This window comes from Vanessa atalanta, chromosome 11, assembly GCF_905147765.1.
Source record: "Vanessa atalanta chromosome 11, ilVanAtal1.2, whole genome shotgun sequence".
NCBI lineage: Eukaryota > Metazoa > Arthropoda > Insecta > Lepidoptera > Nymphalidae > Vanessa > Vanessa atalanta.
In genome coordinates, this window is record NC_061881.1 from 8,019,138 (window position 1) to 8,033,845 (window position 14,708).

Consider the following 14,708-nt stretch of genomic DNA (forward strand, 5'->3'; position numbering starts at 1 on the left):
CTAAGCATAAACTGCTTCCAACAGATGGTAGAGAGATTTTTGTATTCTGTCAAAAAGGACTGAAAAGTTTCCACTTCTAAAAAATATGAGTTAAATCGGTTATCAGAGTTAAAGATATATATAATAACTTGGTGAACGAACAGCCAGTAATATAAATGTTTACAGCCCATCACTTAGTAAATACTTACAATATGTGCAAACTTTTCTCACAGAGGATGTAACTTACGCTGTCCGTTCCATACGACCTTTCTCTGCGTTTCCAATAAAAGCAAAGATTATCTACAAAACGAGAGTATCAAACGGATCAAGGCGTCAATTAGATGTTAAAACTTTTCAAATTTAACACTGAAGCAATTTTCTGTGAGCAATAAATTCACGAATGTCCATGAAAAAGGTTTCAGAAGTAAATCTCTTGGTGGAAATAAACTCTTAATAGCAACGCTTCAAATTAAAATCGTGAAAATAGGACACGGTGATAATGTCCTTCAGAGCATTTTTGAGCGAGGTATTATCAAGGCCAAAAGTCTTCGAGGATAAATCGTTATAGGATAGCCGTGCATGCCAGTCTGTATTTAGAGGAACCAATGACGAGAGAGACAATTAAGGATCTTCTTACCTAAAGGGTGAAACGGGAGCCTATGACTCCCAGTCCGTCCGTTTGTCACCAGGCTGTATCTAATGAACTGTGATAGTTAGACAGTTGAAATTTTCACAGATACAAATAAATACAGGAGCTCCGTAATTATTTGTTCTATAACAAGCGTAATTTTTTTACCGTTTTTATAGATAATAGGTACGGAGCCCTTCGTGCGCGAGTCCGACTCGCACTCGGCCGGTTCTTTTTTTTACTTTTTACATGAATACGTCTACATTACTATCGAGCTACATATTGAATATAAAAATAGCCACTTAAATTGATTCACAATATATAATTATTTTAAACTATATTTTTATTACAGTAGGTCAAAAATACAAGCAAATGATATTTAAACTTATAATCGTGTCAAGGGAATAATTATATGCACGTGATATTATTTTTAAATAGTCTCATATTTATTTAATTACAGGTAAAAATATTTTTACTGGAAGTACACCTTAAAATACAATTAATATAAATAATACAAAATAAATTCGATTACAGTGCAGTTGCACACGCACGCGCTGGCTGCACGGACACCGTGCCGTGTTAAATAGTAATGCATAATTAATTTATTATGACATCTTGCACGACGACCGTTGAGCTAACTTGTGCGCCCTTGCGTCCATTACCAGCACGATTTCGTCACAAGCGACTTGGAAATATGATACGGGCGTAACACGCGCGTTTTAACATGCATGTTCCATTTGACCGCTAACATTACAAGGGTGTGGACGTTGTAGAAATACTCGACATAACTGACACTGCCGCATTCAGTAATAAAGGCGCGACTAACCAAAAAACAAATCTTGTAAAAACAGGAATAAGATTTTCTCTCGCGTATATTGCGAAGTCGACTACGACGTCGTTGATATAAATTATTATTTTTCGTTATATTTTCATAATGATTAAAACATCACCCGTCATGGGATGATGCCTCCATGTCATGGGATAGCTTGGATGACTTTAACGGCAAACGTTTGAGTGAAGAGGCTCTAGGACTGCTTTCTGAACAAGTAATCTTTCTTTTATTTATTTTTTCCCCGCAATTTTATTGAAAAATATTATAATAAGTTATACATCAAATTTAATGTCTGGTCAATATCGGTTACATAAACAATCGGAGCTGCTGTGCAAAAAAAAATGTAATTTTACCGCGAAAAGTAATCTAAATGTAAATATAAATTGTGTTCAATTTATAACAAGTTTCAGACGAACTGGCATCAACAAATGACCCCTTATATTTTTGTAAAGAAAGTTTTATGTACATTGTTAGCGGCAAGTTGTGGCTTTAATAAGATTTTCTTAGGACTTCGCACGTGTCTGAGGATACATGAGACCGAAGCAATATCTTTAGTTTGAAACTAATAATATAACTCTAAATTTATTAATAAATTTAAGTTTGACCAACTACCAACATATGCTTATATTTATTTTTTATTTTATTTTTTTTTACAGAATCAAACGTTGAGATGACACCATATAGCACAATAATAAACAAAGACTCAACATATATAATGTCAAATAGGTAACATGATACAATCAAAAATAGGAAAAGGAAAGCTTATACAATGAAGAATAAAATGATATATATATAAAACAAAATATAAGACATTAAAGGATCATCATCCTCCTGCCCTCATCCCAATTTTACTTGGGGTCGGCACAGCATGTCTTCTTCTTCCATACTTTTCTGTCAGACGTCATCTCACAAGTAGCATTCTTTCTAACCATATCGTCTTTATTAATAATAAGACATTAAAGGATTCATTGGCAAATTTATAACAGAGTAAATACTTACATAAGTCGGTACATATTTTTATAAATTAATACACAAATATATCTTACTAACTTTTTTTTTAAAAGAACACAATTTTCAAATAAAAATAAAATATATAGACTTTTATTATAATTTTAGCGGCTACAGTATAAGAAGATATTTCTAATACTTTTTGTTTTACAAATCAAACATCCACACTTAATACACATTCGTTAAAAGAAGCAATTTAGGTCATTACATAAAAGTTATGTGGTCCGTCATGACTTGTAATTGTGAGTGAGTGATGAGTTTGAAAAACTATCAATTAACGTATCTAAAATAAAAATCTAATGTCAGCCGATTGAGTATCTGTACATCCCGTAAACAATTCATTCATACACTTAAAAACATATTTGAAATTAAACTTTTGATATCAGACAAATTCACACTTAAGATTTACTGAAAAAAAAAGTGCTCAAACTCAAACTCAAATATTAACCGAAATATTAACCATTCCTTACATCACCAATGCGTCACCAACCTTGGGAACAAAGATGTTATGTCCCTTGTGCCTGTAGGTACACTAGCTCACTCACCCTTCAAACCGGAATACAACAATGCTGAGTATTGTTGTTTGGCGATAGAATATCTGATGAGTGGGTGGTACCTACTCAGGCGAGCTTGCACAAAGCCCTACCACCAAGTAACTAAATTTGTAAAGAACTATGGAAATGTCAAATTAAAGGAATCTTTTGATTTTAGACGACAACATTTCGGAACAAGATAATTAAAAATCTTTGACATTCCGAATGTTATGTAATAAAATATATTATAATTACAGATTATATTATTCCGATAAAATATGTGAATAAGTCACGCAATGAATAATAATGAACACCAATTTCGAAAGTGGTTTATTAAAACAATGGAATTCTAAATTGTACCAAAGCCCTTGTATTTAGTTGATTTTATCACAATCGAAGAACAGCCATTTGCAATTACGTTGTTTTAAACACGTAGGTTGTGATAGCAGCCTTATATTTTCTGAGTATTATTATTTTTACACAAGAGTAGATTTTTCCGTTGAATATATAAATCGTTTCTGCTTAATCATATATCAGCTGCAATGAACAATATTTTACGTAGCGCCAATAATTTGTATTCTTTTAAAATATTTAAATCTTACGTTTAAAAATGTGATATTTATCTATTATATATATATTTTAAATAAACTTTACGAATTTGTTATTCGATGCAGCGAGAGGGAAAGTTACGATTTCAGATTAAAGTACATGAAATTATTTAGGTTAGTGGTAAAGTTTTATGTAAGCTAGGCCTACCTGGCGGTGATACCTATATCACTCACTACCGCCAAGCAGCAATACTTAGTATTATTGTGTTCCGGGTAGAAGACCGAACCAGTGTAACAACAGGCACAAGTGATATAACATCTTATCTCTGCAAGGTAAGGCGTTATAATTAATGGTTAACATTCTTCACAGCGCTAATTTATATAATACAGGTGGTGACCGCTTACCATCAGGTGGCCCATTTGCACGTTCGTACCTTTATAAAAAAAAAATAAACATCTCTTTTTGGATTTTTATTTTCTGGAAAACTTAAACAGAAGTCGCATGAATTAGAATTAGAACATTATATTATGTTGCCTAATTGGTATTTAACTTTTTGTTTCGTTATTCTCGGTGGAATTTATATTTTAAGCGATGGTCCAAAATAACTTTGCTTATTTTGTAAAATCAATCTCAATGATGTTTTTCCCTTTTTAAATCCCGTTTTATTCTCTGCTCACTTATGTATTTTGGCTTTAAAGCTTACATAACAAACTCATTTTGAGCTATCATTAAATAAAAGTAGAAAATTTAGATTTTTTCGGTTTTGTGCAAGCCTATGTCGATAGATACCTGCCGAGGTATCACCACCCACATCATATATTCCGCCGCCAAACAGCAGTACTGGGTATTGTTTTGTTCCGGTTTGATATGTGAGGGAACCAATGTTAGCACAAGCACAAGAAACGTAACATCTTAGTATGTATCCCAAGGTTAGTGGCGCACGTTGCCTGCTTACCATCAGGTGCCCCATTTCCATTTGCTAAAGACGTCAATGTGAATAATCACAATTCGTATCTAGAAAACATTTTTCTTAAATCAACATATCATAGATAACTGAGCTAAATTACCTTTAAATATATGTTATTTATATTTTTATTATATTACTATACGCAACTGGTGCACGGAAAGGAAACGACTTAAGTGGTAAGCAGCTGTAAACATTGTAAAAAATGTGACAAAACGCATTCCCCGTAATCTGCAAAGCGTATTGTGGTTAACACGGCTAACGCTTGTTACAAAAGCTTACACAAACGTATATGTATCTTATTTTTGAATGAATAAGATTCAATTTTCTGGTCTTGGTAAGTAGACGACACAGGTGTGTTTGCGTTTCATTACCGGCTACCTTCGAAGATAAATTGTACATCACTGCGCAGTTTATTGTTGGCTGATATTAAAGTGCACTCGTGACCTAATTTTTCCTCTTAGCTGGTTCTGATGTGAATAAAGTTATTATTTACGAAAAAAATAAAAATGCTGCGTGAAACTAATATTTGGAATATGTTTGTCGTAATATTACTAACGATTTTGAACCACTGCAATTCTCAAGAAAAACTAGCCAAGTTTCTAGCTGCGCAGGATATAATAGCACCCTACTGAGTGCACAAACACAGGTGATCTCTCAATTCCCTTGCTCTAATAATCCAATGGGATCTAAATATGACCGAACTGATAGAGTTCAGTTGCAGGACCAATGGCTGTCAGTGCTCTGTAAACTACGGAAGTATAAACATTCCCATCTTCAAAACTTCACGTGTAACAAAACAATGTCAGAGTAAAATTCAAATAAAAATTTTGATTCTATCTTTTGCGTGTTTTCAAATGACCAGTCATGAAAATATGTTCGCTATAATTTGAACACGCGAATATCCGTGAATATCCAGGTGTTCAATACAATGGACCATTGGTTTTCGTGTAATTTTTCAATTCGATATTGTGTTCGGTTAGGTTAGGTTTGTGCAAAACAATATAATACGTGCAAATGCACGTATTGTTCAACAAATATACATGTGACTATTTAAAAAATTTCGATACAAACAAACTTTCCACACCGTACCATTTTCGTTGTTTTTAGTAAAACACAAACAGACACACAAACAGTTAAATAAATAAATAAATAAATAAAAGAGGCTCGCCTGATGGAAAGTGACTACCAGCGTCCAAGGACATCTGCAACACCGATTGGCCTGCAGTGCGTTGCCGGCCTTTAAAAAGTGTGTTTAGCACTTTTCCTGAAGGTTCCCAAATCGTATCGGTTCGGAAAAACCGCTTCAGAAAACTGATTCCAAAGTGGTTGTGCAAGCAGAAAATACGGTGTAAATATATATGTATATGTTTTAAATAGCTGTATCTTAATAATTGGTATCTCACGTTAAACATAAGATAGTCTTATAAAAGACTGATTTAAGAAATATCGTCACGATTATACGCAATCTATGATTTAAGCAAATTTAAGAGTTTTTTTTCTACAGAACCGAGTAATGTCCCGAAACCTTCTTAAGGTCGTCGTTCGAAAACGATGCTCTACGAAGTACGAACTAATCCAAATTATTTGCAAATTTGTTAAGTAAAAGTATTTATTGATGACACTTAAAAAAGAAATAAAGTAAATTAATGTTATTGAAAGTAACTTTTATATCCCTAATATAATTAAAAAAAATCGACCTCTTCAATAAAATAGTTTCTTAGTACCATGAGAGCTGAACGAGCAGTCTGGTTTTCATTACTTTTTCAATATAGCGAGTTTTGTGGCAGCAACTATACGGAATTACGAACTGTTCCGTACAAGAAAAGTTTAACTTAGTTCCGAAGATAAGTTAAATGTAACTATAACGGAGAAAAAAGTTTACAGTATGAGGCAAATATCCTACTTATAAGTGGAAACATTTGTGTTAAAACGCTTGTTACTCGAATGCACTTTAAATGTACTCAACTAGATGCTGATGAGAAATAAGAAACGTTTTTGTGGAGGACATAAGGCGTATAATAATGAACTGTTCATAAATATATTCAGATTTTCTTTGTGCGTTATGGGAATAAATCCTTTCAATTTCCTTACCATTTATTCAATTAATTTAAGTTTATTCCAAGAGTTTCCAGGTTTCCTTAACTTTGCGTTCGATGTCAGTCTTTTCTAGCATTTTTATTTATTTAATCTATCCATCGTTCTGGCGTCATTTGTTCTCTCTTGCCACTTAGACCTGACCAATTAATAACCGATGTTGTTCATCTTCTATCCTGTTGCCACGTGACCAAACCACTTCCACTTTAGTCTTTTCCTACCAAACATTCAGGATACTCTTTTCCCTAGCTAGTCACACCTCTAGTCACTCACAGATCTTCTGTATCCTTTCCGTTACGGTCGTTGTGTAACCAAGTCTGTGATCCGTATGATATGCAGAATGCTCCCGGATGAAATTCTTTATCAGATAGAAGGTTAGTTTTGATTTCATCATTTATTTTAAGCTCCAGAATTTAGTCCATGTTACTTTTATCCTTCTATGAATTTCATCTTTATTTCTGGATTTACTGAATGAAGTGCATTTCCTTAAATATATATAAATAGCTCCTTACATACTCGAAACTCTGTGTATTATCGAATAGGTCTGGCGTCTAAGCTGATTTTCAGAAGATATTATATTATCAGCGAATCTAAGGTTATTGAAGTATTTTCAATTTACGTGAATTTTGTTTCCAGTCTGGATTATGGATATTAGTATTTATTGTAGAACTGATATAAATATTAATAGCCCTGTTATGCGCCTCTTCATATATTGTTGATAAGGTATAACACATATATCATTTTAAATTTATTTTATAATAATTTATATGAAGGATTTTAAAATAAAAATTAATAAATTTATAAAATATTTTTTTAAAAATAAATGTTCATTTACCATTTCAAAAACAAAACTCATCACATTTTACGGACCAGTGATTTCATTTATTCATTATTACACACGTTCACCTACATCCTTTGAAACGAAATTAAGCGAAAAGAATTCGGATACAACTCGAAATCAAAGTAAAATTGTTAAATGAATCCGAAACGACGCGATCTTATTATTTACAATATGAATTGTTACTTGCTCATAAAGGTTTCGAAATTAAGGGGAACAAAGTTCTACCTAACTCCTATTATTAATGGACTTTTTTCTTTCATTCGCTTACACACTTTTCAAATTAACTTCGCATTCAAATAATACATTTTTTGTTTTTATTTACTTTCCGAATTCTTGAAGTATGAAAGAATTCGAGCGAAAATATTTTGCTTAATTAATTTATCGTAACTTTTTTAATAAAAATGTTTTAAATTTCTATAAAAAATATTGCTTTTATTAAGTCAACTATACTAATATCTATGGAGACGATGGTAATGCCTATGCGAAAAAAATTCTTAGGAAATATACATTAAATTTACACCAGTAGATGTATGTTTTTAGTATACATAGGTTATTAGCCGCGCTTGGCTGTTTCGTCTTTGGATTATTGAACAAAAAGTTTGAATTTCCCATCAATAAAATAAACCATACTTAATCGTAACGACAAAAAAACAAGCTCACATAATATGTGAATATACCCGGATAATAATACGGTTGATATTGAACAAATATATATACGAAATTGTTTGAATATGATATTTGAAATATGAAACGGGTTATTTCTAAAATTAAAGCAATAAATTGATGTAACCCAATACATCTGGGCTATGATATACAATATTTTGGAACCAAACATTACTCAGCCTTACCTCTGTTTATCTGGCTTTATCTACGTTACCTGCGAGCCAATTAACCTAGAAACCGTCGGATCCTCATAATTTAATACACTAAAGGGCATTTTATAACCTGACAGGGTGAAGGCAACAACAAAATGAAACAAGCTTTCCTCTACGTAATGTTACGTTAACGTTGTTATATATAACTAAGTACAGGAGATAAAAAAGGTGCGGTGTTGTTATCAGTTGAATGTATAACATTAAACGGCTTTTATTTATGATTGAACTGGCTAATCATTTTCTATGAACTATGATAACCTTCAGAACTATGAGATATTTTTAATCAATGTTTTTTTTTTTTAAATCGAATGCATAATGAGCAAGTATATTTAAAGCTACTAAAAAACGTAGATTCCGATGAAATTTGGTACGGACAGTTTGAGTCTCAGGGAAGGACATGGGCTTCATTTTTGTAATTTATCCCTCGAGGGGGTAAAATGGGGGTGATGGTTTGTGTGCTATAGACATGGCTTTATAAATGTCATGCTGGTAAAACCGCTGGTGTAGCTAGTAATATGTATAACACCAATAATATAAAGTAGAAAATTTTGATTAAGCGCACTGCTATCAAATTCTATCAGTCAGTTTTGATATTTCTTAATGTTAGATAGTTCATTTGTTATGAAATCTTATCGACTACAAAATATCACTCCATGATCCGTAATCGCAGTAATATTAACATAGACTACATGTTATCACTTCTATTCAATGGTGTAGCAAGTTATACTTATATTACTGTTTCTAAATTGGAATGCAACGATCAGAGGTTAACATACTTTTATCCAAATCTCAATACTATAACGGCTTGATTATCAATATAAAAATACTGGTTCGATTCCAACTGACCGTCGTCTCTCTGTAACTTTGCCTTCCCTTTTAATTAATATTGATATTATTTCCAGGTCTTTTTGAAACCGAAGGCGTCCAAATACCGGGAACTGAATGCGACTACCAGTTCAGCCGGTCCGGCAACCGTCCGACTCACGGTCGGCTGTACAGCCCACGTTACCCGTCCATTTACCCCAACAATGTTCGCTGCTCCTACCATTTTCACGCAAGGTAATTTCTTTTTTTTAGAAAGCTGGTTCTTACTATAAACAAAGACACAAAGAGCTACCATTGGATAGATATTTTGGAAACTTAAAAACAAATTCGAAGCTGACATAGGTATATGTTAATTTATAGCTAAAAATTTTGATTTGATCTTAGATTTGGAATTCATTAATCGTAGTCGAGCATTTTCAAATCTGAATATACTATAAAAAAAGTATTTTAAAATTTTCATAAAATTTAAAATTTTTATAATTTTTCATAAAATAAAATTAGGATAAAATTCCAGTGAAACAGATAAATAATGCAGCTTACATGACATCATGAACACTCGGATGAATAAATGTTTATTTTTGCATCCACAAACAAAAACTAAATAATATTGCTAACAATAAATATTCACGCACGTGAAAGAAGTAATATAGCAAGTCTCTATAATATTGCTTTCAATAAAGTATGTTCAATCAAATATTCGTGGAATATATGATCCCAGTGAAGCGGAAACTCATATAATGTATATTATAATACTGTCCTTGTCATTTTCAGGCCAAAGGATCGCGTGAAGATAGTATTTGAAGAAATCTCCTTACAAAAAGGGGATATAAGGTGCGTAGAAATTTATTCAACGTTTGAACAACGCTTCATTTAGCGTACTATTTTAATATCGAAATTGATATCGGTACACTAGTATTCAAAGCGTATATGTCTAAGATAATAAATATGTCTTGATCCCACAAGAACTAACGGATTTAGTAAATATTTTCTGTGTTGTAATAATGAATGCTATCCAGGTGCTAAATTAATTATTCAAATGAATTTAAAAAATATATAATATTTCTGCTCAGTAAGTCTGACATCATCTTAGATCAGACTTGTGGCATTTCAGAAGGCGATGCGTAAATGTTAAAATTTATACACATACACGTATTTAAGCATGTCATGTCAATCACAGTATGTCGCCTTTTAATATTTAACGAGTTATTTCTCACATTATGTTTCTGCAGAAATTAAAATACGCAAATAATATTTCATATCTCTAAATAAAACGTGAATATAAGATATTTATTGAAATTATTCAGGAAATTTAACAGTAAAATACAGAAAGTGTTTCAACACTGTTATTTTATTTTATTCCTCTGAATTTTATACAGTGTTATATTGAATGAAATTTTGATGCCTAAGAATTTATTTCCTGCATAAAACAAAGTTGTGTACAAACACAACCAAAAAAATACACCTGGTTTAGATTGTTTTGTTTTAACATTTCTCATCGGCATTTCTCCTCAAATAATAGCCTCGAAAATACTTTAGTAATAAATTCGTAGCATATAAAGGACCTGCAACGTTGTCACTTAAGCTGAAACTTAAGCTGTAACTCAAACATAAAAACCCACTTCGAACGCCCAGATAACCTCAGAGTTATTTCCTACTAAAAGTTAGGTAGAATCTTTACGACTTCGATGTCATAAAACAGGCAATAGTCTGAAAGAAGAGCGTATCGTATAAATCTCATAACCTTGTTATAATCCACTCAGAATCATAAATAAATGTATGCCCAGCTTATGGCGTTACGTCACACGTCGCAGATTTGTGGACGTCGTGTAATTTCAAACAAATCGAAATTAATTTTGCGGTTTAAGTGACAAGACCATATCTGCGTCTACATACAGAAAACAAATAAAGCGTTTAAATTAAATATTCTCTGAGAAGGTTATATAAATGTTACCGAATATTTATTTTAGAAATATAAGCTACTAGTGGTCAACTGCGATTTCACTCGCTTGAGTTATTCTTAGTCTTTCCTTGGGGTTCAAGCTCGCTTACCAAATGTCATCAAACTCGGTTAAGTGGTATGACCGTGAAAGAGCAATAGACAGACAGAGTTACGTTTTCATTTAAAATATTAGTAAAGATTGAAGTTTATACTTCAAGCTAACACTATAGCACTATAACTATATTACAGATATCCCCTTACCAAAAATATAATAATTAACGGCTCTATACATTTACAAGAAATATAATATTGATATAAATGTATTCGAATAAACAGTAACTCCACTATACGTACAAAATATCGTAATATAAAAAATAAATAATATTACTTTCAAGGTAACACGACAAAGTTCACTCGTGAAATATGTTACTTGGGATGATAAAATGCGTTATTATGACAAATTCTCAGCGCAAATCTTTACTGGACTCGAGGGAACGTAACGCGACGAAAATGACTCCAATTTTCTCTTGAATATAAAAAATGAATTTCAAATATGATATCATATTACAATGTTTTGTTTTTAATATTGTCAAATTATCTTTCATAAAAATCGAAACAGTGATCATTTAACTCATTTGCCTTTATCTAATTAAAAATATATATAAACAAATATTATTATAACTCATTCCAAATTATTACAATCACTTAGAGTGATATAATTTTCATTATAATGACATTAACTAAACTAATAGACCTTCGAAATCAATCAAAATATACTTTCATATACAAACGTATATGGCATAACAATTACGACCAGTACACATTTAAAAATGTTCATTCGTTCAAAATAGTGATCAATTAGGTCACAGATTAAATAAAATTAGCACATCCTTAAAGTAGGAAATTGAATGTAAAATTCAATTATTACGATATTAGTTTGGAACCGCGTTTCGGTCCATTAATTTAATATTAACCTAACTCGTTACATAGCAGCAGGGGAAGTGCGGCGAACGCGGTACTGTTGTGGTTGTGGTCAGCGCTATGCGTTTATAATGTTTAATTAAACATTTGCGATTTTACATAACACGATCTGAATGTGTTGTAATAAATACTATTTTTAAATGGTGACGGACAATTTCATATTCGAATTTTAATTCAACATGAAAATATTTTTTAAGTTAATCTTATTGAAGCACAAAAATAACTTTTAAAGTTGAATTTAAATGCAATGCTTGTATCAGTAAACTTCCTTAAAAGAAACGTGTAGCTTCTGTCACGTAAAGTTAAATTATTCTATAAAATTTCTTGTTAATACTTACTATGTCTAAAACTATAAAAATATTTTTAAATTACCTACATAAAATTGTAAAAAATAACCTATCTGTACTAACATTATGAATGCGAAAGTAACTCTGTCTCTACCGATCAATCTCTACCGTGTCTTCTCCATCGCACGTGACATTGGCGAAATAATCTGTGTCTTTTTGGCACAAATAAAAGCCAGAAAAAAGAAAAAAAAAAACTCTGTCTCTCTCTGTTGTTCTTTCGCGACCAAACCACTGAATTTTACTTGATGGAATTGTGTATGAAGCAAACTTGAGCTTATAGAAAGGACATAGGCTACTTTTTACACTTAACACTAACGACCAATCGCTATAAGGCAGAGAAGCGAGTGACAATAAGTATTAAATATATTTAGGCGAAATAAAATATCACCTGCTATTTAATCTACAAACATGTCTTTGTAGCAATATAATTGCTTTGTAACTGATGGATATTACCAGATATTACCCATCGATAACATCTCATTAATCATCCAATATTTCGCAAATGTTAAGCTTTTTGGGTAACCTACTCGGCCCATTGCCCTCTACTTTAACCTTTGGCCGGAATGAGCAATTAGTAACGTAAACATACTTAGACTTATTGTAATGACGCCCTATTCAACCTTTCCCCCTTTATTTTACCTACTAAGTAAAATAATTTCCAAACATACTTGCACAACTGAATTGTATTTATTAAAATACGTCTTAACATCAATTTGCATTTATCTAACTTCGATAGTAATTACTCATTAGTGGTCTCCAACTTTACATAAAGTTATATATTTAGGCGTATCCTACTACTAATACTTATATAATAATAAGAATCCTACTAACATCTAAAAGCTAGGAACTGCAAGAATGCATGATTCTAGACCTATGGGTTTAGACTTTTCATTTATCGGTACAGTAAATTAATCAGTATTAAACTCAAACTCAAACTCAAATTCCTTTATTCAATATAGAAGTATTACACTTTCTTATTGATTGTCAAGTTAGAATTATCAAATTGTCAAATTAGAATTGTTTAATTTAAGTAAGCACAAATTAGGTGCCAATTGAAAAGTGCAATAATCGTTGCATTATTTTTTTTAAATAATAACATACATAAGATAATATGTGAAACTATATACTAATAAAAATAATTCATTCTTATTATCTTAGACCTTTTGCAATTTGCAATAGCGCTATGCTTTTATTATTCCTCGTTACGTAACTACCCACATCTTCCAACTTAGGTTGTTTTTCTTAATTAATTTCATCATGTTATCAATAATATTATGTTTGTGCTGAACAGCCACTTAATGGCGTTATTAAGTTACTTGTTTTGCTAGTAGGGAAGTTTCCAAATAGAAATATACTACTTCGGTCACTGTCTCTATACAATTAGTAACAACGGGACGAAGTTATTTCTCAGTTTGAAACTGAATTTAAGGTACTGGCAACATTTTCCTCTTAACCTATTTTAGTATCACATTTAAAGCGCCATACAGACTTGTTTAGACTTTGTACTCAGAATTAGGTAGGACTTTGTGAAAACAAGCTTGGGTAGGTACTGATCACTCATCAGATATTTTACCGATAAACAACAGTACTCAGTCTAGATGTTCCGGTTTGAAGGGTGAGTGAAGTAAAGTAAATACAGGAACAAGGGACATAACAACTTAGTTCCCAAGGTTGGTAGTGTATTGACGATGTAAGGAATGGTAAATATTTCTTACAGCATCATTGTCTATCGGCGGTGGTGGCCACTTGCCATCAGAAGGCCCATTTGCTCGTAAATATATCATAAAAAAATAATAATAATTAGGTTAGTTTAAAAAGTATTCTATAAACAATATTAAAACTATAACAGGCTGTACACAGGTATTTTATAATGTGGTTAAAATTTCTTTTATGAATGACCAAAGGCTTTAATTAATGTATTTCCAAAGGCGACACGAGGAAATTGCTATATTTTAATATACTTTTGTAACTCGTCAAAGTTAGTTTAAATGTTGGCTTAACGCATGAGTAAATGACACCCCTAATGACATACCTAAATCAAAATATAAATTACTTTAAAACTAATTCGAGACATCTTAAATTAAACTGAACAAAAGTAAAGAAGATCTGTGACGGTTCAGTGACTATATCAAATTAACCTAGACCGAAGATTGCGGGTTCAAAGCCGGGAAAGCGTCTCTGGGCTTTTACGTAAATAATTATGGTTTACCTCGTGCTCGGTGGTGTAGAAATACTTCGCAACAAAACTGAATATGTAGGCTGGAATACTGCCACGTGTTTATCCACCGAGTCGAAATGGAGCGAAAAACT

General features: G+C 31.9%; 1 protein-coding gene across 1 annotated transcript in view; it reads left to right on the forward strand.

Moving 5' to 3' along the window:
- Window positions 1–14,708, forward strand: part of LOC125067482 (suppressor of lurcher protein 1) — a 229,540-nt gene that overhangs the window by 141,638 nt on the left and 73,194 nt on the right. Inside the window, exons 5-6 of the mRNA XM_047676140.1 lie at window positions 9,209–9,365; window positions 9,903–9,962. Of these exons, the coding sequence (XP_047532096.1) occupies window positions 9,209–9,365; window positions 9,903–9,962 (217 nt within the window). The remainder of the gene's footprint in view (window positions 1–9,208; window positions 9,366–9,902; window positions 9,963–14,708) is intronic.